This window comes from Falco biarmicus, chromosome 3, assembly GCF_023638135.1.
Source record: "Falco biarmicus isolate bFalBia1 chromosome 3, bFalBia1.pri, whole genome shotgun sequence".
In the NCBI taxonomy this organism is placed as follows: domain Eukaryota; kingdom Metazoa; phylum Chordata; class Aves; order Falconiformes; family Falconidae; genus Falco; species Falco biarmicus.
In genome coordinates, this window is record NC_079290.1 from 96018209 (window position 1) to 96043331 (window position 25123).

Genomic DNA, 25123 nt, shown 5'->3' on the forward strand with positions numbered 1-25123 from the left:
TCAATGGTATGTGCATTCCAAGGGCTCATAACTCAGGCAGAAAAAAAAAAAAATCATCAAATTGCTCAAAGGAACTTGTTTAGGGTGGCAATTTCCTTGCCATATATCAGCTCTCTGTCTCCAGCTATTCAGGCTGTGAAAAATAAATCACTGTCTGGTTTTTTTTTCTTCTTTTTTTTTCCTGAGCAATGGGGGAAGTGTAATCAGTTTGTTTGTGCTCACTCTTTTTTTTTTTTTTTTAATTCTCCTTTTTCATAAAACCAAACAAAACCTGTGACTGTTTCTGTTGACAACTCTGCCCTAAGACCTAAACATGCAAAAACTTTAAAAGGGCTTAAAGTAGTATTTTAACCAGGAGAATCAAAATAGCTTAGCTGTTTTGCCTACCACTGGAATGTAACGCAAACTATGTACACAAACCAGGCCTCACATATTAAAAAACATCAATAAGAAGTAAGATCCATTCCCCACTGTAGAAGCTATGGCTTTCATCCTAAGTTGGAAGGATGCTGTGTCCAGACTCCTGTTAGATGGCCTCATCCCAGACAGTGGTGAGTCCATATAAAATCACAACCATTTGTGGGATATTTTTTGCCAAAGCTGAATATATTTCCCTTTGAAGTACTCATGGTGAGGAGCATGTTTTATTATGCATGGTGTTAACACCAGTTCAAAAATTTAACTTCTTTTTTCATATTACAATAAGAAATCGTGTCCATGAGAGTTCGAGATGAGCTTTTTAACTACAAGCTGCAACTTTTTTTTTTTTTTCTCAAATGAAATAAAGGCATTGCTTGGGAGCAGGAGACCAAAAGGATGTTTCTAAGCTAAAAGGCAGGCAGAATAAGCTTGGCTTGTCACCAAGTTGCACTGAATTTGACAAATGAAATTTCATTAGAAGTGCAGGGGCGGTTGTGAAACTGCCAGTAAATAACTGTCTCCCCAGAGTCTCACACTTTTTCCAGAGTCTGTTTTCTCTTTGGACTCCATTCTGCCAGGGACAATATTTTAAAAGCAAAAACCAGAGCTAAGCGTCAGAGTTAGAAGTTAGTAGATAATAAAGGTCAAATGTATTTTTTCCAGGAGCTACTGGAATTTATGCCATTACTTTATCTTTTCTTCCTCCCTTGCACTTTCCCTCACAGTTTTTACCACTAATGGGTGCAAGCCAAGGCCATGAATCTAGACAAATTCCGGGATGGTTCCAGAGCTAAGTTGTGTAGCTGACCATTTTCTCTCCAATGACCTGAAGCAAAAACCAAGTCCCATGCCTGTCACCCTGTGCTCTGAAATGCTTGGAACTGCTTCAGACCTGGGTCTGAACTTGATGGCTGATGACCCTCTCTAGTCATCAACCTTCAGTAATTCAAAATATAAATAAAATGCACATCATCATTCATCCCACCAAACCACAGCTGTGCATGCAGCTACTTTTGTGCTCTCAGGGCATTACAAAACCATGAAGTATCTCTCCTCCTTGCTGTTACTGAGCAAAGAAAAAGGGTTCTTGGTCTTGTTTCTTGCTGCTTCTGTAAGGAAGGTTTGCTACTCTTTCTGGCTTGGGGATGTGAGACATTGCCATTTCCAAACAGGAAGCTCTATCATGACAGTTTGTGTTCTCTGTAAGGATTATCTGTTGAATTTACTCTTCTGTACCACCCCTCACTGCTCCTCAGCTGAACTGTGGGCTGGGGTGGCCCTGACAGTGCAGCTCCTTTTGCTCTGAAGGCAAGGTGAGAAGCCTGGCGATGGTCCGAAGGGTGGCAAGGCAGCTTTCCTGCACGGATGCTGGCGCTTGTGATTGAGATTGGTTGGACGGAGCACCTGAGCTCTTTTCATAGGAGGGTTCCCCCTCAGTGACACAGTCTGTATCTCTTAAATGGCACTCTGAAGGACACCTGCTTCTGAAAACACGTACTAACTGCATCTGTCTGTCGTTAGGCACAATTTTGATCATGCATAGAGATGTTTTATAAGGAAGCTCTTTCCTTCCCTGCATGCAAGGAAAGAGCTGGCTTTTCTTGGCATCAGGTTAACCCAGGCGTATGAAACACCTGCTTCTGAAGTGCACAGCAGTATCTCCATTGGACAGGAGATGGAAAAGGAGGTGCCCTCAGACTCATTAGCTAGTGTTTATTTTTAAAAGCTTGAGACCATGTGTTTTGGGCAAAGTTCATACCTGGTGCCATTAGAAGAGCAGAGCTGGGATTTCAGCTCCCTAATTTGATTGATAGTTTATTTTGCTGGGAAACAAGTCCTGCGTATCACATGCTTCAGTCAATAAAATCAGCAGAACTTTACTACCTTCCCTCATCAGGCCGTGTCACTGATGTAAATGGAAGTCATTATGCCAATAGTTTATGGGAAGAGGATTTAGGGTATGGAGAGAATAGAGCCCCAGTTTTTGTTCTTCCAAGTGTTCGAAAGCCAGAAATGCTTGCAGAAGCAATATGAAGAGCATATTTCCAGTGTAGAGGGAGTTGGAGGACTCAGTTTCTTGGTACAGCTTCTGCTTTCCAGCACCTTAATTGGAACTTCCAAAATTCACTGATAACCCAGATGTCTTGCCACAGCTTTTAGTAGAAAGTAATCCTAGATGACCTTCCACAAATCCCTTTTAATTAGCCTCTTTCCCAGAGTGTGCCATGCCAGCAGATGATTAATACATTAATCTTACTGTATTCGCAGCTGACTCTTTATTCTTTCTCTACAGAAAATAGAGTGGAGTTTTATTTTGAGGCCCCATGAAGTTTTAGCTTGCAGTCATCTACTGTACAATCTATTCTTACTGTTAGAGGGTCTAGTCATATTTTGGTGAGGACAAGGGGAGGGGATGATCTAAAATAAAATCTTGCAGATGATATCGCACAAACCACCACACACAATTGCACACAACAACATACAGAATGCTGCCAGCAGTCCTGCTGCTCGAGAACAAAAACTCATGAAATCTGAATTTGCAAGTTGGTTGTAATGCTATTGAACAAGCTAACAAATGCCATACCCTTGGACAAGCTCACACAGGAGGCAGTGCTAATGCGTTTGTTAATGGTACCAAATTGTGCAGATGGTGACATCAGATATACCTTTAAGTCTTGAGAAATAAGTATTTGTTTATGGTGCTTATTATTGAGAAATAATAAAATTTCAGTTATGGCACTTGATATTCTTCTTTATACTACAGAGAAAATAGCCATGTAGAAGTAAAATCTGGGGGATTTAGTTGGGCTAACTAGATTTGCTGGAAAACATGTCCTGCATATCACCTGCTGCAAATTTGATCTGAATTTGGGTCATCAATCAGATGTTAGACTGAAATGCAATGTAACATTAGGGAGGGTCAGCACTGAGTTTTGTATTTAAAACATTACAATCTATGTCAGACATTAACTACATCAGCTGCTATATACGGCACTATGGAAAGTATTTTGCAACTGGACTCGGTAACTCCCTGGAAACATTTTCCTTGAAACTTTCTGCTGGGGGGAAAAAAGGTAAAGAAAGAGATAAGTAGGCTTTTGCTGTCTCTGGGCTTTCTGAAGGCATGACTTTGTGGATGGTCATGGAGAGCAAGGATGGCCAGGTTCAGGCTAGCAATTGGTCATGTGGATCATGGGGAATCTGGAAGGAGGATCAATTAATCTGCTTCCGTTGAGTTTATCTCTCCCAGTGGCAATCTGGGTACCAGCAGGTGTGTGATGGCTTTATGGTAGGCGTGGGTTAGAAGCCACTGGAAGGGCTATAAATATTCAGACTTGAGGCATGAACTGACACGTAACCAGTGGAGGTTAGGGACAAACTTCTCCCTTGGAGGAACCACTGGGTTATTTGTGTCTTATCAAGGCAGCTGGTTTTACATCAAAACCAGTGCCTGGAATAGACAGAGGGTTAGTTGTATCAAATACGGTGATTCCTCTGTCCTCCAGCTGTCAGGCTGGGTAGGGAAGCTCTGTCAGATGGTGAAAGCACACTGTAAAAGAGACCTGCCAGTAACTTCTTACAGTAGCTGTAGGTATCCTGTATAGTTAAAAGCTGAGATTCAGGTCCTGCAAGACCCCACCAGTGCTGTCATTTGTTTGCAAAGTCCTCAAAACGGAGCATATGCCATACCTTGCAGAACAGGCACCTGTCGTTTGAGTAGCAGAGGGGAAAAGCCAGAGAATGGGGAAATCTGGTGGTACAGAAATTTGAGACAGGCTCCAGAGAAGATTTTCAACAGTGGTATTTTGCACTGTTTCCCACTACATGCTGGGAGCCAGTAAAGATTTCTAAAGATGCTTGCTTGATAGAACACCCACTGCTTGTTGTAATTAGCTTGGTCTCATTCTTAATAGGCACCAGATGAAAATTTTGAGTGGCATCTTGCATACATTTCAGTGTTAATGCAGAAAGATGGGTCTGACAGAGTTCAAGTTCTCATCCTGGTTAGTGGAGGTGTAGTTCTGTGGGGTCTGGTCTGGCACAGCACAGCAGCGAGAGGCAAGACCCAGCCACATTAAGTTTTGTGGGTTGGGGCTATCTTTTCCATTTCACTTGAAAGACTTAAAACATATAAAGGCCATTTATGTTCCCTTTTGCTCATCTCTGTTCAAGGCTGCTGAGGTCTTCTGCTGAAAGCAAGTAAGGGTTGCCTGTGGTGAATAGCTTTCCTATTAAGAGGTAGCTAAAGCATACCAGTAATCCTTGGCTGATAGCAGACAAACCAACCTCCTCTCATGTTCCCTCACACAGAGCCTTTAAGCCTTGCTAGACATGCCTGAAGATGAAAAAGCCAACAATGAGCTGTGATAATAGCTTGTAAACACAGAGCATGGCCACACCTTGCAGTGTCTGCAGCCTAAGGGAACAGATCTGCCAACCTATATCTGCCCTTAAATGCCAGGAAACAAATCATTGGTAATAAACCACAATGGCTGTTTTCCATCTGCAATCAATTTCTGTTTAACTAATGATGTTAAGTAGAAAATAGCCACAGACATCTCTTATTAGGTTCTTGAATAAACAATGGCTGTAGCTCAAATGGTTCATTAAGAGGGAGGGAAGCAGTTCCTTTTCCAGGTGTCCGTAGCTGCTAAGGTTTGCATAGCTGAGGGCAGGCAGGAATGGCCCCTGTTACTGCCATCATCCTTTACCTGTGTGATGGAGGGACCCGTGCCTCTGTTTGCTGCGTGGCCTGGACAAGTATGGTGTGGTCATAACACTAAGGCAAGTTCCATACCGTAGTGAAAAGAGTAAGTCTTTCTTTTAATCGGAAAGGGCTTTGGGCTCAACTGTGAAAAAAGTCACTCAGAGTCTGGGAGAAGTTCTGGGTGCCTGGAGGACAATTATGAACCTGGGTTTGTCTGTATGCTATTAAGCAGAGGTCTTGAGACAAGCCACCTCATGTGTTTCCTGTCTCTCCTTGAGCAGGCCTGGGGTGCAGCTGCTGGTGGCATTGCAGTCCCCTTAAGCTGCATGTAGTTAAGATGTATTTTCAGACTCAGTAGCAGAGAGAGGTTCAAGATGCAATGTCGGGGTTGGGGTCAAGTGCAAAAGCTGTCAAAAGCTGAAAGTGATGATATGACTTTGATTTGACTTGCCAAAAGCCATACACAGAAAACACCTCTCAGCTTTTCTAGTTTAAGGTTATTCACTCTTTAAATTAGTTTTTTGTGCCGTCTGTAAATTACAAGTCCAGCTCTCTTAAAGTGGAAATTCTTTGCTATGTTATGCACACAGGGCTTGGCTGTTCTCTTACAACAAAATGCCATGCCAAATAAATAATTATGAGCATAAGGAAACGTCATGAATGAGAGAAGGGAGAAAACAGAATAAAATGAAATAAGGGTCCTTAAAAATACTGCAGGAAATGAGTAGACATTATGAGCGAAGACAGTATAATTTGTAGGCAGACTGGTGATTCTATGGTCTTTAATGGCATTTTAATCTTGCTGGTGAATCTATGTTCTTTAATGGCATTCTAATCTCGCTGCTAAGAAATGCATGTATTCATGGGACTTAAGTAGATGCTGGATCCTTTTGCTTTAGGACTAAAGCAAATACAGCTCTAAGGTATTTTCACAGAGCCCCTTCACTTCCAGCCTGCTCTTTGTTAGTCAAAAAAAAAAAAATAAATAAAACAACCCAAAACCCCCAACTAAGACATCACAACAGAAGAATTCCTAGAGGAAAATATTTATGTTCATTTGGAGCAACCCAAAGCCTTTCATTTGTTTTTGTTTTGAAAGGCAAATGTTTACCCTGAGTGTGAGCCTAGCCTGCAGGTGTTGTGGTACCGGGGAACCTGCTCGGGCAGCTCTCAGGGTGGGCTGCCTCGCCGGGTGGCTTAGCTTCAGTCTTTGCTGGGTGTGTTATAGAGCTGTCTGTCTTAAGAAAATCTATTTCTGGCTCGGATTAGGTTAGAGAAACTGTGCGGAGAAGGGGGTTTGATTCCTTCTAGTTTTCCGTTTGTGCTATTCAGCACTAATGGCTTCAGCCAGCTCAACTTTGAGAAAAGCAAAAGGGATTTCTCCCTGCCTTCCCCCCAGCATCTGATGCTTCTGACCGTGAAAATGTTGGTTCTGAGCATTAGATGTTAGCACTGATCTATTCCAGCCCTTTTGTGTGTATCTGTATTTAGTTTGCTATTCTGGATCCCCCCTTCTCCAACAGAATACTGATGGTGATCATGCAATAGGGGTTTATGTAAAATGGCCATCCAAAAAATGCTATATCTTGCTCCAATTTACTTTGGCTGCTTCTCATGTGAGTTCTTGTGATCCACATACACGCTGTGGTAACCCTACAGAACAATGAAACATAACAGCTAGAGGCTGTCTTTAATTGGGCAAGGTAATATTGAAAAATTGTGTGATGAGTCACTGAAGCTGGAACAGCCCAGCCTTTAAATACTGCGTTACTCAACAGCCGGTGAATGTGTCCCTGGGCTCTCTCTTCTGCAGTCATCCTTGTAACTCAGTGATACTTCCTCCATTTGATCAAGGTTGTATTAATCCATAATCCAAACTTCAGCTCAGTCTCTCTAGCTCTGGTTCTTGCTGCTTTCCAGTAGGCTGGAGCTTGAGATGTGCCTCGCTTGCGCTTTGTCATGCTTGGAAAGGAAAGAGGACTAAGCTGGCTTTAAACTTTTACCTGGCTGTAGTCTAGGAGTTACTGACTTGAACACAGGCATGAAAAAGAGTGGGCATAGACTTTTTTTTGTGCGCTTCTTTTGTCTGTCAGCATCTCCTGAGGACTACTGTATTGCAGGGGATGGACTTCCCACTTGGGAGATGTCTCTGAGGTCTTACTGCTGCATTGAAGAACAGCAAATGCAGGAGCCGCTCCCAAGGGCAGGCTTCCTGGAGGGATTCCTTTAGATAAACCACGGCCAATGTGTGTTGATGAACTACTTGTGCAGCAGACTGGAAACAAATGGAAAGCATACCAAAACTGCCTATCCACATCACAGGTTTGTATGTTTTCTGACTCTGCTTCTAATCCGGTTTGAAGGACTGTCTTTTTTACCCCTCCCCTTTTCTTTTCTCCTTAAAAAAATATAAAAATCCAAGTACTTGGTATTTTTCTTCAAGATCCATTATGAGGTATTCTGTTTTTCTTGCTGCTTTACTCGCTGGACACTAAACCCAAATTTCCCCATGGTAATTTTTAAATAACGTAAAGCTCTGCACACAACATTTTTGTAATTGGGTGTATTTCAGGCAGTTGCTACTTCAGGCCTTCATTTTCCTGTATTTCAACGGAGAGGAGAATAAGCTATCTATGTCAACTGGAGGTAGAGGTTATAGATGGAAAACTATGGCCCCCTTGAATTAAAGTATTATTCATGGAGTGAGATGTAATCCCCAGGATCCAGGCTGGGAGAACTGCTGCTCAGCTGAGGCTACTTTTAAAACTTGTAAGGCAACTTGCTTTCCTTGTAAACTAAGGAATTGGGTATAAATAAGTTTTACTGCACCTTTAAAGTACAAAACAAAACAGATGGTTGAAAGGTTCTGTGCTCTCTTGTCAGTTCTCACCCTCTTTATGTGAACTTCTTCCAGCCCTCCCAGTCTTTCTTTGTGGGTTTTAATACAGTTATTAATCCCAGTTTCCCTCCCCTCCTTGGCAAGGGGCCTCTCCCCTTGCCACTTTGGTTAGGTGATACTACTGAAACCTGATTCAGGACCTGCTAATGACGCCAACCCTGTGATTAGCTATTGTTTGGAAGCCCTAACAATTAGGTGAGGTGTATATGTTCATCTGGAAGCCGATGCTCTTGTCCAGCAAAGCATCCTCACCTCCTGAGCAAGTGTCATGGAGCAGCTCTGTTTACTGTAGTGCAAAGCATCCGGGGATGTGCAGCCAAAATCCCTGATGAACGCATTGGGAGAGGACATCCTCAGGAAGGGCTTGTTGTGCTGCAGCTGCCTGCACAATCCAGGTGGGTTGGCTTTGTTGCCTGAACTGCAGAAGCAGATAAAGCACTGAGGGCCGAGTAAAAAATACATAGCTTTCTTAAACAAAAAATAATCGAATGCTGGGGTTCTTGTAAAATCTGGGAGCTGGCATGGCACGGTAGAAACCAGCACGTATTCTTAGTCTTTGTGTTCCAGAAAATGTATCGTGAGCTGGCAGTGCTGGACAGTGGAAGGCTTGTAAGGATGAAATATTAATGCTGTGTGCTTTAACGTGCTGCATGTCAAGAGGGAGGTACTTGATTCAAATGTAACTTGCTTGGGGGGCCATCTGAGCCTGCAGACTTGTTCCAGCTTGTTATGAACTGCTGTGCCTTGTTCTGCCATCTACCTCCTAATGAGTAGTTAAGAGGACAATTTAATTTGGTTACGCAGCTCTCCTGAATCCAGGCGTAGCTGTGCCAGACGGGCTGGGTTGTGCACAGAGGGCAAACCGTTGCCCTTGCCCCGTTACCATGCAAGCGCTAAGATGCATGGGCAGAGCTTGGTCTGCTGCTGCTTGGAAGGTGCTGGTGTTGGGTACAAATTATATTTCTTAGGGCAGGGAGGCTGAAATTTATCCTGCCTAGCTGAGATTCTGAGAGTTGGGTATTTCCAGGGCTTATTCAGTCTAATACCAGTTTCTGTTGACTGTGGAGAGAACAACTTGGTTTAGTCAACTTTATTAGGTGAGGTGGATTCTAATGCACTACACCCTTGAGTGCAGGGCTGGCTGGAGAAATAAAACTGATGCTAGCAAGATGGTCAAAGATTAGCCCTTCCTTCTGTAAATCCTGACTATGGGGTTGGGTGGTGTAGTGAGATGGGATGCCTGCACAGACAGATGCGGAGACAAATGTGATTGCCCTTTTTCCATTGACTAACGGAGGATGGAGTGATCCTGCTCCTTTCCTTGCTGGGCTACGAGACATGTACTTCACCTCTGCTGGGCGGTGCTGAAAAGCAAGAGTTCCCTTCTTTCTTCTAGCTGGGCACACTGAGCCCAAGTGGAGGGTCGTGCTTTTGGTCGGATCCTGAGATATAAGGGAAAAGCTCTCTCTGAGTCCTGCTGTCTCTTCCCAGGTACGTTCTGGATGCAAGCAAGCCTAGGTATTTTATTTGACCTCAATTTATACTTTCCTAGAGAGAAATGAGGAGGGTCTGCAACTGAGTCCTGACTGGAAGAAAGCAAAGCCTGCCACAAGCATCTATCTGCCTGCCTTAGTAACAGGAGAGAAAGGAAGGCTTCTGCTTAGTGGAAGAAAGAAAGTGAGTGCAGCTAAAACCTTGCTAAACGTGGGGAGTCCTTGCTACCTTTCGGCTCCTGCTTACTCCCTGTGATTTGGCAACACTCCATTCTGCCCGCACAATTTCTTCAGTGTGACTGGGCTTTGCAAAAACCTCCTTAATCCAACACAGAAAGGTTTTATGCAATTGCATCCAGCACAGTCCTATTTCACTTGATTTAAATGAGAAAGTTAAATCTCAGTCTAGACGGAGTGCTCTGTAGCTCCTGTGAATCTTGCACCCGGCGAGATGTATCATCTATGAGTATGTTTCTCATTTTCCAGACGAGCCCAGGGGATCTGCACCCCCCTCCATAAAATTCCTGTCTGTGCTAAATTGCCTTTTAGTCCTGATTTATACCTCAATAAAACACATCATGCAAAAGAGAACATGTTTAATTGTGTAACTGACAGGACTTATGCAGGGCACATTTTTGGTGGTTATTTATGCACTTATCTCCTTTAAAAAGGGGCATAATGACATTCATTTACAGTGGGAACAGTAAAAGGTGAGGAAAATAAATGGGGTGAAGGACAAAGAGTAAACTTTAAACTAATATGGCTTCTGGAAAAGGACCTCTGTTAAAAGAATCACTGAAAAATATGAAGAGAGGCAGGTTGGATTTGGGAACTTAAGGGGTTCCAAGAAAAACTTTTGAGATTCCCCCCCTCTATCAAACAAAGCCAAAAAACAACCTTATGTTGGGGCTGTTTGATGTTGAAAGCTGGAAAATATTTCTTTCCTCAAAGCAGGAACAAATGAAGAAATCTTTTATGTTGCTCATGAAATCATTGATTCTGAGTTCTTGTTTGATTTCTTTCACCCAGATCCCTTTCAAAATTGCACTGTGGTTTTCTTTTAAAATATTTTTTTCTCAAGGGTGAATAAGGTGCTAGAGAGTCAAGAGACAGGTATGCAAGCCTGTCTTCAGGTTTCTGCTGCACAGTTTCTACTGGCAACCTTGTCCTACTGATGACAGGCACCCTGGCAGCACCTTAAACAAGTGTTGAAGCGGCACATGCAAGATAAGATGACTCCAGGATAATTCGAAATGGGTTCATTACTGGGAGGCCAGCATGATTTACTTTAATTACATCATAAATGTGCTTCCTTATCTTTTCTATCGCCTGTGTAAGGATGTAGCTTCCAAGCCTGTTCTTCAGAGGTGAAAGCTAAAGAACAAAATTAAGCTTGTTGTTCAGCTCCAATTTGGTCTCATTACTGATAAAACGTTTATGATGGCATGGAGTTAGTGCTGACAAGTGCTTTGTTCTGCACAACATGACTCTTGCCTCAAGGGCCATCCAGACTTCAAACACTGGAGAGTAGGTGTGTGGTAATGCACAGACATGCCTGTATATTTGCATATTGGGCTGATAGGGAGAAGAAATACTCTGTAAATATGTAGGTCAGCAGCATTCTTATCTCCTGGTCTTTCGCTGTCTTAGCCCTAGGCCTGCTTGCCTTACCTGTGGTGGTGTCCTCTGTGTGGGAACTGGATTGCTGTAGTGCCGTGGACCAGCAGACAGGGAGCATGAAGTCAGGAACTTGTGAAGGTTTCAGAGTGGTGGGATACAAGGCCTCCTAAAATGTCTTAGACTGCCCATAGGAGATGCTGAATGCTTCCTGTTGACATCTAGAAATTTCCCTTAAATACGAGAACTGATGACCACAATCTTCAAAAGTTCTCCTCTAATGGAGAGGTGGATGACGTTGCTCATGTCTTTGTACTTAGATGCTGTACCCCAATGGGCTGCACCAATCCCCTGAGATACCATTTACTAAAGGCTCCCCCTCCTTCACCGGAGACAATCCTCCTGGCACTATGTTCAGTAAAGATGTATTTACTACCAAGACCTGCAGTGTTGCCCCTACTCAGGATACCAGCTCTTGCTACTTTTGGTCTAAGACCGGTTGCGACCCAGCCTAACAAGGAGTGCTCTGCCTGACTTCTGAACACTGTGGGTGTTCAGTCAGCCTCCAAGAAAGAGTTTTTGCTTGCTGAACTCAAAAGAAAGGCAGCTATGCTTCTATTAAAACAGCTTTTGACTTTGCAGAAAGTGAAACTTACCATTATCCAGTGTTTTTGGCTTCCACCTATAGTACGTTAATCGAAGGAACACAGGAGCTTTGTGCATCAGCGATGGTTATCTCCATAGGAAATCCAGCGTTGTGGTTACACTGGCTGGTTTTTTGCTTTTCCCAGTTGTAGGACTTCTCCGCACTTGCAGGATTCCCTTGTTCCAAATATTTCTTCATGGATCCAAATGCTTTTTTTTTTTCCCTCCTCTGAAAGAAAAGGTCAATGAAACAGAGATGAACAAAGGAGGAAAATGTCTTTCCGTTTACTTACTGTCCTGCCAATTCAAACAGTTCTGCATTGCGCAGGGTTTCCCTGCACGCCTCTCCTGATGATGTACAAGATTGACCTCAGGGAAAAACTCTGATCCTCTCTAAAATACAACTATAAGTAGATTTGCCACTGTCAGTGATATGTGTTTTTAATCAGCAGCATGACCTTTATTTATATCCCTGTTAAGGGCTAAGGAATTTTGGCAGGTATCATAAACCAATGCATGCTGCATGGCCTTTACTTTACTGCTCCCAATGCATTTATCAGGAAGGCTGATATCCAGAGCTGTTCAATAGCTCTGGAATGCTTATTCCCACAGTTCCTTCATCTGCAGATCTGCAGCCTAACCTTGCAGCTCTGTGCTGGAAAACCAAAAGGTCAAACAGACCTCATCCAGGGTAAAATCAGCTACTTCGTGGGCTTCACTGGACAAGCTTTAAGAGAAAATGCAGCCAATAAACCAAAGCACAAGCAATCCACAATTATGGATTGAAAATATAACACTTTATGAGTTTGAATAGCTTACCCTTTTTAAAAATATTTTTGTTGCTCTTCATACTGAGACAATGCCTAAAGCCAAGCCACCATATGGATTATGCAAACATAAACCATAGGGTTGTTCTCTACACTAGAGATCATTAATCTAGTTTTAAAATGACCAGTCGTGCTTTCAGAGGTCACTTTGGTTTGTTCTTTAAACCTGCTTGTTGTCTTGAGTATCCTAAAACATAACATTGCTGAGGCCCTGCCCTTATGCTGATAAGGGACACACAAACTGCTGTTGTGCTTGGAATTTGCCTCCTGAGCCTTCAGGTGTGGAGGTGGCTGCTTGCTGGTAACCAGCTCCTCTGGGTGCTGTTTCTGAGACCCATCATGTTTCAAAGAAAGACCTGAACTGCACGAAAAGGAAAAGAGGGGGACGACGACACCCCAAACCCTATGGGAGTTGTCAGGAAATAGCTGAGCACGCTTCTGAGAAAACTGTGAGTTAAAGGAACATGAGAAGAGCTTATGCCATGTGTGGAGGGTGTGAAGTTTTAGACAGGCTGAGGGTACGGCTGCGGTAAGCCATAACGTAATCCTTCTAGCATGCGACAAGCAGGATGAGCTAGAAGTTGAGTAGATTTACTTGGCTTTGGGATCTTTTCTGTTTGCCAGGAGAGTCAGTCTGAAGGAAACCTTGGAAACACTGCGCACTTAGGTTTTTTGAAGAGCTCAGTAACTTTTGCTATTTGTACTTCCAAATCCAGGAAAACGGTTGTCACAAATGACTCTGTTCCTTTTGACTTATTTTGACTGAGGTTATGTCAGTGACTCCTGAACTTCAGAATCCTTTCGCTGTCCTTTTAGTAGCATGCAGAGAACCCAGGAGGTATGGCTTCTCCCACACCAAATTCTTCTAGACAACATTAATGCCTTGTCCAAAAATTACAGAGGACACAACTGCACAAAGCAAGGCAGAAATGACTGCTGCCTTATAAATACACTCACTTCGTGGCACTAATGCTTCCCCCGGCTCCCAACCAAAACAGATTTATAACAAAGGCTCTGGGTGAGCTGGAGGGTCCTTCACTGACAGCGAGACTGCTGGTAAAAGCTGCACAGCAGCCTCCTTTCTCTGCTCCCAACAAATGAGGAAAACCGATGTCCTGGCAAGGACTTTTTGTGTCTGTCTGCGCCTTAAGCACAGAAGCAGCACTTCCCAGGGAAGAAAAAGGCATTATTTTTTTGTTGTGCAAATAGCAGCCAGCTGCTGGTTGTGGGTTGTTTTTTGTTGTTGTTGTTGTTTATTCTCCCCGCCCCCTGCCTTCTAAAATGTCTTCAACATCTTGAACCCAGTTTCTCACCTCTCATCCAACCGGCCGAGGATTTAAACAACAGGATCAAAAACGTCTCTGTGTCACATACAACAAGTGCCCTGAGGGGTGGAGGGGCCAGAGGCACCTTGCTGCAGCAAGCCCAGGGTATGAGCTCAGTGCTCAGGGATGTGATCAGTTTGGCCAGGTGGGAGACAACTTCAGGGGGGCTTTTCCTGAAAGCAGTGTGTGCTGCCTGGCTGCAGGGCTGCCACTCTTGGCCTTTCTTAGGTCACCTCTCTGGTCGCTGTTTCATAGAAGCTTTAGCAACCGTTTTACTCTCCTCTCCAGCCCCTGTGGTGTGAGCCGTGCACTGCTTGTGGTCTTTCCTCTGAGAGTGGAGAGCAGGAAAGTTGTTTCCCTCTCCGTCTTCCCACCAGCCAAACTTTTCCTCTGCAAGGTGTGACCTGGAGGAAGGGCAGTTCGTGCCTGCCTTGTCTCCCATCAGGGGAGTGACGGGGTCCAACAGCTCGTGCAGGGTTTCATGTTCCTGCTGAACATGCGTGTCTCCTGTGATCTGGAAATGTGCTGATGCTTCTGGGGTTGGTCTAGGTGTGAGGAATCTTACAGGCATAGCTGTAGGGTGCAGTTAAGCCATTGCAGTAATGCCAACGTCAATTCCATTGCAGTTATGCCAATGTCAATTCCTTTGCTTGTGGATTAAGAGTGTAGTTCAGGCTGTTTGAGCTGTTTCTGAAGTGATAACTCTTGAGTATGGGAGGGCAGGCAAAGTATTTGATCCAAGCAATGCCGTTTTGGAGTTACATTACTGACCTGCTGGTGGGTACTCAGCCCAGGAAGGAACATATAGCTGGGGGGAATCACCAGCTGAAGGATCCGTGCAACAGAGTAAAGCAGGGCAGCCTTTTGCTAAGGGCATCAAGTGAGAGTCTGAAGTCTGTTGGCGTGTTATTTCATCTGTTGGTATGTTTGGTTTTTTTCCATTGCCCAAGAATGAGGCATGAAACCTGCCTGTGAAGCGCCTGCAACATTCATCCCCCATGCTTGCTTAAGAGGCTCTTGAAGGGAGTTGCATTAGTTGCTTTCAAGTTAGGCAGCAGTAACCTCATGCTAAATCCCATGAAGGAAAGGCTGAAAAGCTTTCGGCCAGGACTTAACTTCATAGCTTAGGCAACCAAATAGCAGTCCAGAAGTAAAACAGCGTTTCTCAAACGAGCAATTTGGGATTATTGCCCTTACATTTCAATTAATGCGTTCATTCCTATAGTGCCGTCTGAGGTATACAGAAAACATTTGTTTTACCAAATGGTACCGAGAGCAAAATTACCCCTCTATGATCCACGTGGTTTACCAGGGTAGATCATAGTACTAAAAAATGATGGAAAGAGAGATCCAATTAAAATCCTTTTGAAAATACAAACACTAAAGAAATCCTTGTCAGCTGTGTTTAAGGAAGAAAGGCAAACATAAAGCCCCCCTCCTCTAAAGAAGGACAACATTGTACTGAAAGGGCTAACTGCCCCTCTACATATTGCGTGATTTTACTTTGTATCCTTTCACGGCACTGAGGAAAGAAAATAAGGTACAACCCACATGCCTTCCAGATCTGCCATAAGGCAGCGTTTTTTCCCACCACTCTTGCTCCATAAAGAGCAAGTGCTCCGTGCCTTTGCTTCACAAACAGACTACTTATTGCTTGACACTGAATTTCCCTTTTACACTGGTGAAAATAATCCAGCAAATATTTCGAAAGTTACTCTTTCAGGTATCTGCTCTTCTAGCACTGAAAAATGCCTCTTTGTGCTGAATGAGGTGCTGGAGGAAGTTATTAGCTTCTAATTAGGACAACAGCCTGAGGGACAGGCTACACAGGCAGTCCTTGTGACCTGAGCAGGTAGCAGCAAGAGAGCAAGCACTGGTATGAGGACCTGAAGTGACTTGTACAAGACCCAGGTAGAAGATATGTGGCGGCGTTGGGAACAGAGTCCACATTTTCTGCATCACAGCAGGGTCTCATCTTTGACAACTCTGGGTGGGAGGATTCTTGGGACCCCAGAAAACAAGTCACTGTTGTAGTTGGAAATGACCATCTAACCTGCTCTGCTCACGAGGGAACTGGTTGGAAGAGTTCTAACGGCTGGGTGCAGAGATGGAGAGGAAAGTGTTAGTAGGCAGGGGTGAGGAGAGCAGGGAAAAGTTGGTAAAAAGCAGGGATGGATGGCTGAGGCATCAGCCTTGATTAATGGGGGTTTGGTTTTGCTGTTCAGGAAGTGTGTGGGAGCTGGGAGATTGCAGAGGTGCGTTTCATTTAACCTAAGGAGGATGTACCCAAATTCCTGAGTGACCTGCAGTGAGAGTCACCTGATGCTTCTCACTTGGAAGATCCTACTTGAAGGTGTTCATGTGCCTTTGACTGGGTGGGTTGATGGCTTTGGGGTCAAACCAGAGGCACAGAGCCGGCAGCCAGCCCCAGCTCCTGAGCTGAGAGCTGCTCCTGCAGTGGCTGCATGGGATGGGTCTCTCCTGATGGCTGCTACTGGGCTGCAGCTTTAACCACCACACTTAAACCAGAAATGCCTCTCCCTCTATTAAGCCAGCTGGAGGGTAACTGGCTGAAGCGCATTACCAGAGGTCATTTCTCCTTCAGGACTTGAAGCAGGGATCGGGACTGTATTTCCTTTCTCTGCAAAAGGCTGCAAAGCCGCTGGAAGCTGTCTGCCTCACCTTCTGGGAGGAGGACCACAAAGGGAATCGTGGCAGGTTATTGCACTAGCTTTAGTAGGGAAGTGTAAATGTTGCTCACAAGACCTGATTTCACAAGTGAAAATCTGTTGTTTCAGTATATTTATTGTAAAATATTAAGAAAACTGTGTTAAAAGCATCCTATCAACGTTGTTTGATTGGTGGGTTTTGATGATACTAATGGTACTTTAAAAAATGAATCAATGCCAAATTCAAGTTCATCTGTATGAACTTTACTTAATCTTAAGTTGCTTAAATCATAAAACTTTTCTCCTCATTGTTCAGTCACTCTCTGTTTCCTTCTCATGCTGCATGCATTACCCCGTATATACTGTATGTCCTCCTCAGCCCGGAACTACATAGTTATTTTTACGTTTGGCTGTCAGGTAGTGCTGCGGTTGTAGATGTCCACCCGGTGGTTATCTGCCTGGTGATGAGAGATGGTATTTTGGAAGGAGAAGCACAGAAAGTTCATTCAGCATCATCCAGGGCAGAATGTGCTGCACCTGCCATCAGGCATCTTATAAGCCTCTCATCTCTCAACGGATGGGGAAAGACATTTCTAAAATGTCTTTTCAGTCGAAATCGACTTCTTTCATAATTTTTGTTTTGTTTTGTGTTGGGTTTGGGGTTTTTTTGGGGGTGGGGGGCGGGGGAGAAATATGAAATCTAAAATACTGCTTTTCATTTCCATTTAAAATGTGCTTTTTCTATCAAAATTTAGATACCTGTATTCTTAACCAGTTGGTTTTTTTTGAAGATAGTAAAGCCAAATGTTTGCACTTCTGATAGTACCTACTGACAACTATTTTCTGGCTCTGACCCAGCTTTACTCACAGGCTCACTTAACTGAAAACCAGATTTGTTTTCAGGTCAAAACGAACAGTGACATTGAGAGGAGAATATTCCAAAACCTTTTTACTTGTACTTAACATTTTTCTTACACTACTTGATTAATTTAAGTATAGCCTTCTGCTTTTGGTTGTTGTGCTTGCTTATCATTCTAGCAAAGCAGGCCAAAAATGTTTCAGCACAATTAATTGGAACTAGATGAACATGCAGTATCTATTTTCAAAGTCTGGGGTTAAATAAGGTAATAGACATTTTTTAGGAACTGTGCAAATGTTATGGATGCAATCTGAGACTATGGAAACTTTTTTTTGTACAAGAGACCATGATTTTTCTTTCAACAGACTGCGTTCGCTCCTTCAGTAGCACGTTATGACTTTACAACGTATAAAGCAGGGGCCTTCTAGACAGGATACTTACTGGGGCACAGCCCCCGACTAATACTTAAAATATTGGCGCTGAATGAGGCATGGGATTTATGGAAAATTAGTATGTGATAAAATGCATATGGGTAAAGGCTAAAGCTAAGAAATGCAGATATAAAGGCTATTTGCACAGTCTGGATTCAGAGTCCTTGCCTTTGTAGCTATGGTATTCTTTTAATTTCTAAACATTTTTTTATGCTAGGGGTGCTAGACTGAGATGTGGCAGGAAGGTTTTTTGTGTGTGTGCATATATATATATATGCATATTTAAAACATATATTTTGGTCTAAACCCCATGCTTGGTTGTTCTTCCAACCTGTATTCTGTCTGCATGGAGAGAATCAGTGGAGTGGGGACCTGGACCTTCTCAGCCTTCCTGAGCGGTACAAGCAAGCAGGCTGATGCAGAACCCTGCAGTACCAGCTGCGTGTGGTGCAGGTGATGGCAGGCAGGCTACTTGGATCAACAGGACTCCCCTTGCAGTGGAGCTTCACTTGGACAAGGGAGAAGAGCAGTTTTGGTGGCTGGCTGTGTTATTTAGCCTCATCATTTCACAAAAAAATCCAGTGGGCAACACGTATGCTACTGATGCAAGGTGCTTAGATCTGGTGACAGGTTGCACCAGGATGGTAACTGCCTTGCCTGAGGTAAGCGAGAGGAGGGAAATGAAACCAAAGATCATTTTTTCTACCCTTTGTCTCCTTGAGGTGGATTGAATTTGTTTGTCTTTCCACATCAGCTGAGTGCGGACGTTGCAGCCTCACTCCGCGTGCCGTGTGGCACAGCAAGCACCCGGATGCTCTGTCAACAGCGCACTCTGTAGCTCCTGGGCTGAGCTCGGCCAGCTGCCTGAGCAAACTGTGCCAGGCCTGTTGGTAAGCAACGCTGGTTCAGTGCTCAGAAAAAACAAACTAGACTAGGTATCAGGAGCATTTGGCAGCCTTTTTCCTTCCTGTCACAGAGCAGCAGGGAAATATTGGGAAATTTGGCATGAGCAACTGAAACAGGTGAATGGACGTTCTGAAATACGCTTCTGTGCTTCGCAGTTTTGTGAACTTTCAGGTACACGCTGTTGTTTTGGGCCCCTCTCAATATATTTGCAAGTGGGGATCTGCTCCATAACCAACCCTATCACCGAGGTCAGACTGACAGACCTATAGTTCCCCGCATCCTCCTTCCAGCCCTTCTTGTAGATGGACATTGCATTTTCCAACTTCCAGTCAACTGGGACCCCCCCAGTTAGCCAGGACTGCTGGTAAATGATGGAAAGTGGCTCAGTGAGCACTTCAACCAGCTCCCTCAGTACCCTTGGGTGATACAATCCAGCCCCGTAGACTTGTGTGCCTCTAAGTGGTGTAGCAGGTTGCTGACCATTCCCCCTTGGATTGTGGGGGCTTCATTCTGTTCCCTGTCCCTGTGTCCCAGCTCAGGGGGCTGGGTACTCAGAGAACAACTGGTCTTAACGCTGCCTTTGCCTCAGTCTTTAATATTAAGTACCTCAGCCTTTTCCTCATCCTTTGTCACTGTGTTTCCCCCTGCATCTAATAAGGGATGGAGATTCTCCCTCACCCTCCTCTTTTTGCCAACATATTCATAGAAACATTTTTTTTTTTAATTGTCTTTTACAGCAGTAGCCAGATTAAGTTCTATTGGGGCTTTGGCCCCTCTGATTTTCTCTCTGCATAATCTCATGACTTTCTAGTCCTCCTGAGTGGCCTGCCCCTTCTTCCAAAGGTCATAAACTCTCCTTATATTCCTGAGTTCGAGCCAAAGCTCTCTGTTCGGCCAGGTCGGTCATCTTCCCTGCTGGTTCATCTTTTAGCACATGGGAGTGGCCTGCTCCTGTGTCTTTCAGATTGCCTTCCTGAAGAATGTCCAGTCCTCCTGGACTCCTTTTTCCTCCAAGACTGCCTCCCAAGGGAGGCTCTCAACCAGGTTCCTAAACAGGCTGAAGTCTGCCCTCAGGGAGCCCAAGGCAGCGGTTCTGCTGACCCCCCTCACTTCTCTGGCAACGGAAAACTGTCATTTCGTGATCGCTGTGCCCAAGGCAGCCTCCAGCCATCACATCACCCACGAGTCCTCTGTTCACAAACAACAGGCCCAGCCAGCGCCTTCCCTCGTCGGCTCACTGACCAGCTGTGTCAGGAAGTTCTTCCACATGCTCTGGAAGTTCTTCCACATGCTCTGGGAACTTCCTAGGCTGTTTCCTCTATGTTGTACTGTATTTCCAGCAGACATCTGGTAAGTTGAAGCACTCCTGAGAACAAGGGCTAGTGATGGTGAGACTCCTTCCAGCTGCTTATAGAATATTTCATCTGCCTCTTCATCCTGGTTGGGTGGTCTGTAACAGACTCCTTCCCTCTGATCCTTCCCATAGACACTGAACCCCATCATCACCATCATTAAGCTCTAGATAATCAACACAGTCCCCAGCATACAGGGTTACCCCACCACCTCTCCTTCCTTGCCTGTCCCTTCTGAAGAGTTTATTCATTGCAGCACTCCAGTTGTGTGAGCCATCCTACCATGTTTCTGTGATGGCAACTGTGTCATGGTTTTCCTGCTGTGCAATGGCTTCCAGCTTCTCCTGTTTGTTGCCCATGCTGCGTGCATTGGTGTAGATGCGCTTCAGTTGGGCTATTGATACCACCACCTTTTTGGCAGGGCAAGGAAGCCCTGATTCCTAGGTGACCATTCTCAGGTGCTTCCATGGTTTCTAACACATCAATACCCTCAGCTTCTCTGCTGCCACATGGATCTCCAACCTCTACCTCCACTGAGACTGAAGGACCTCACCAGCACATTGTCCCTCAAACATTGCTGTGCTGCCCCCAGGCTGATCTCTAGCGAGCCTGGTTTTATCCCTTTCCCCCTTCCAACCCAGTTTAAAGCTCTTTCAGTGAGCCCCACTAGCTCCTGTGCATGGATCCTTTCCCTGCTTTCAGACAGGTGTACCCCACCCGTCCTGGTGTGTAAACTGACTCGTGATCCAAAACCCCCAAATTCTGCTGGTGACACCAGGCTTGGAGGCAGGTATTGATCTGCTGGCTCTGCCTGTTGCTTCCCTCACCGTTGCTTGCGGCTGGAAGGATAGAGGAGAACACGGCTTGTGCTCCTGATCCCTTAACCAGTCATCCCAAGGCCGTTTTCTTGATTGCCCTCGGACTTGCTTCTGGGCAAATCTACAGACTCCTGTTATCCCATCCGCAGCATGGTTTAAGCATGAAGTTTACCACCCACCAAGTCTTTAACTGTGCATGGGGGTAGGAGGAGGTAAGTCATATGAAACAGGAGATAATAAAGAGCCCAATGAACAGCAGGCAGAGCAGACGCGAGTTAATGTAAAAGCAGAGTAAGTAGCGTAGTTAAAAGCTTAAGGAAAATAAAGCTTTGGCTGTCCTGTTGAAGTGTGTGTATCAGTGGAGTCCCCACATTCTAATTTAAGTGTAGAATTAGTCACAGGCGGTAGAGCAGAGCCTCAGGGAGGTGAAGCAATGCCCGTAGCTGCCTCCCAGAGCCCCGCTCTTCCCATGGGCATGCCAGGAACCTCCCTGGTGTTTGCCAGTGGCCAGCTAGCCATTAGCCTGCATCCGTCTGTGGTCTCTGGCTCACAGGCTCAATTTATCAGGGACCAGCTTGGTCCTGGGCAATAAATGAGCGATAAATGTTGCCGTGGCAGTGGAGAGGAGCAGGCAGCTGTCAGAAGGCTGGTGTCCCACCCTGTGCAAGCCTATGTGTTTGAGGGAGATGGGAACGCTCTGACTGGCACCTGTGGCATATGGACAGGATCCTCGAGTAAGTCATCATCACAGAGTGCAGTTGTGTATGTGAACAGAGCCCAGAACTGCAGCTCTGCTCTTCCACCTGACTGTGCACTAGCTGACACTTGCTGTATGCCGTGCTGACGGTAGGAGAGAAGGTTACAGCTCAGTAGCTCTGTTTGGCTTCACAGCTCATGCTAGAAAGAAGTGCCTTTTCCCTCCCACACCCTCCTTCAGTTAACCAGAATGAGTAAGCCATTCTGAGTTCAGGAAAGACAAACACCAAATGCTTAAATTTACACACACACACCCTCCCGAGTTTGAGATGTGGCTTGCAATTCCTCTCGGGTCTAGCAGCAGCAGCAGATGATGGTGTTGCCACACTGGTGTGCCCATCACCTCTGCCAGAAGCTGCTGCCACCATGGCAGAGATGACAAAGCAGCAAGCTCCCCTCTCCCCAAGGCAGTTTGAAGCCTCACACACTAACACCAGCTGAGGTCAATGCCAGTGTGGAGGGGGATGCTGGGCTCTCATGAGTGCAGCTGAGAGCCACGCTCCAAATATTTCTGTTTTAGCACTGGTAGCTGGTGTTTGCCTAGCCCTCAGCAGGTCAAGAAGCAGCTTTCAGTCCATAGGGACTGCACATTGCTTCTGACCTTGTCTGGTCTACCTCAGCAGTTTTATATTACGGTAGGTAAAATAATTGCTACTCACACCTCTTCCTCAGCTCTGAGGAACCCACTTTGTCATCCCTGCTCCAAAGTCATGTGTTGGGGGGTATCACTGAGATCCAGTCCCTCACCCTGCCTTAAAAGCTCTATGTTCTTAAACTCCTGGTCCGTTTACTTCCTGTATTATGACTTCACTTCTTCCCAGTTCCTGGTTTTGTCTTCTCCCACTTTCTTATGATTTCTTGGCTGCCTAAGTCCATGCTCTAAACAAAGCTTGTAAGAAAAATGAGCAAAACCACAGCAGAGCATCCAAGTTTAAAATTTATTGTAGCTTTGGATGAGTAATTAGCAATCACGTTGCTTCAAGAGCTATTTTCACAATTGCCATTGAAAGCTCATTACAACTCGTATTTCTTTTTCAGCAGTGATGCATCAGCTCATTGAATTAGTAGTTGTAAATGACACTCGTACTTGACAGGAGGAGGACAAATAATCTGGTTGGTTAAATAGTTTGGTTGTAAGATGCTGGGGTGGGTAGTGGTCTGGTCTAATATGAACATCCTAGCGGAAGAAGCGTGCGATTAGAGCTATAAAAAAACGTAGAAACTGCCATAGTTGGCAGGATAGTGATTAGTCTCATCACTTGACTAACTGACAGTTTTGAAATTTGGTGTCTACGCTCCCTCCACCACATGAGGTAAACTGGGAACCTTGGCATGGTTTTGTGCTGTGTCTGTGATGACTTGCTCTGTGACTGGCCTGAGTGCGAGGGCGCTGGTGGATCAAGAGGCTTGGCTCACAGCCAGTTCACATTGAAGAGCTGAAGGCAGACCAGATGAGTACTCCCTCTTCCTTTTCCCACAAGGCTTTACAACTAGGTGGCTTAAGTTTGCTCACAAGAGTTGAGGCATGGGTGATCAAGTGAGACAGAGGAACAGAATTAAACGTTGGTTTCCTCGCATTGCAGCTAAGCTATAGGGTACAAGGAGGACCACAACCTTCTCCAGTTTTGTTTTATGCAAACCTGTGAGTAATCGCTCTAGTTGTCTACTAAACTGGGCCTCTTGGACAGACTAGGCAAATGAAGTCTTTGTAGATCCCCTCTAAATGTGAACTTCAGCAAGCTAGCAGGTTGCTGAGCTGCAGCTTTGTTGGCCAAGATGTTTGCCACTCCTGCTTTGCACAAGAACGCTTGCCATAGTGTCAGGATATGTTATACAAGGCAGGCAAGGGGTTTGGCCAGCAAAGTCCATCTTCCAAACACTGTGTGTTCCAGTGGAGTAACTGCTGCCTTTGACCAAATGCTCCTATACCTGCAGGCTGGCTGAAATCCTCTGGTTCCCTCTGCTGCTGTGAATAGTTTTCTATATGAGATGAAGAGACTTGATGGATTTTCTGAAAAACTGTAACAGTAGAGGAAGGGACTTGCATCCAAGATGACAGTAGTTTATTAGTGACATGTCTCATGAGGTGAATGACTGCTAATGAAGTCAATTATGGTCTGAGCTGTCAGGACGGTAACTGAAGACAAAAGGACTAGTTTGGACTCTCGTGTGTTGAAAAAACTCCAAATCCCTCGCATACCTTTTTATTGAAACCAAATGTGTTTCTTTGAAAGGCAGGGGTTACCTAAGAAAGATATGTATTTAAACATGCAGACTTAAGTGTCAATTGTCAACTAGTCATTTGAAGCCCTGTAAATAGTACCTTATCCGTTTTTGTGGTAGGAGATGTGCATATGATCATTGGAGGTTATTGTGGGTATGCTTCCCTCCCAGCGCCAATCCAGTTCTGCTTCAGAAATACCAGTTCATTCCCTTTCATGCTTATTTTCCCTGGTTTACTTGCAGTACTTTCAAATAATCAGAATGAAAACCAGCCAAAGGGTAATTGTTTTTAGCATTGGGATAAATGTGAAAACACAACTTGTGACATTTTAAGCCATTCATTTTTAGGTTGTGTTTTTGTTTTTGTGGGTTTTTTTCCTCCCCTGAACACAGTGAGTTACATCCCTAGATAAACATCTTCCTAACATACCAGTCAGACAGTCATCCAAGCCCAAATGTGTATGTTGGGTTTGCTGACATAAGGAAGGGCATACCACTTGGCAGCAAATGCTTCAATGCTTCTCAAAGTTCAGCAAGCCTCTAACATAAATTTATATATATATAAAAGGTGGTGGGCTTTTGGGTTTTTTTTTTTGTGGTTTTTTTTTTTTTTAAAGTTCTGGAAACCATTTCCCTTAAACCCCAACAATAATGAAAACCACCCGTTTGCAGCGAGGCCTGCGCTGTTGCAGGGAAGGCTCGCCTGGAATGCGCTGGCTCGGGGGTGGGATGAGCTCACGGCACAGACGGGGAGGTGAGCACACGGTGGCATACAGCCCCAGCGCCCACCAGCAGGCAAGCGGGGCTGCCCGTGCCATAACGAAACATGGCACGTTAGGCAGCAGCCTGGGAAAATAACCCTGGTGTTCACGGTTTTCTCAGGTACAAAAGCAACTCTTGAGACTTTCATGCTCCAGCAGCTCCGCTGCAGAGTGTACCACCTCTGGGAGATGGTTTGAGGAACTAATGCCCAACCTTGACTTGGGTGTGCTCCAGGGGAATTCATCTCGTGAGAGCCCTGGCCATGGCACAGCGTGGGGCTGACACAGCTCTTGCCGACAGCGGTGCAAATCTGTAATCACTCAGAGTCCGATAATCAAAGCAGAGTATTTCCCTTGCCGGGTCAGTAAGCCTACTTCACATTTAGGTTCTGCGTGGCAAAACGTGGCCTTAAG

At 44.9% G+C, this 25123-nt stretch overlaps 1 protein-coding gene across 2 annotated transcripts in view; it reads right to left on the bottom strand.

Annotated features, from left to right (window-relative positions):
* NEDD9 (neural precursor cell expressed, developmentally down-regulated 9) overlaps positions 1–25123 on the bottom strand; it is a 107146-nt gene that overhangs the window by 62903 nt on the left and 19120 nt on the right. Inside the window, exon 2 of one of the 2 annotated variants that reach the window (XM_056330480.1) lies at positions 11794–12011. In XM_056330480.1, the coding sequence (XP_056186455.1) occupies positions 11794–11796 (3 nt within the window). In that variant the 5' untranslated portion in view covers positions 11797–12011. The remainder of the gene's footprint in view (positions 1–11793; positions 12012–25123) is intronic. The other variant, XM_056330479.1, reaches the window with a different exon arrangement.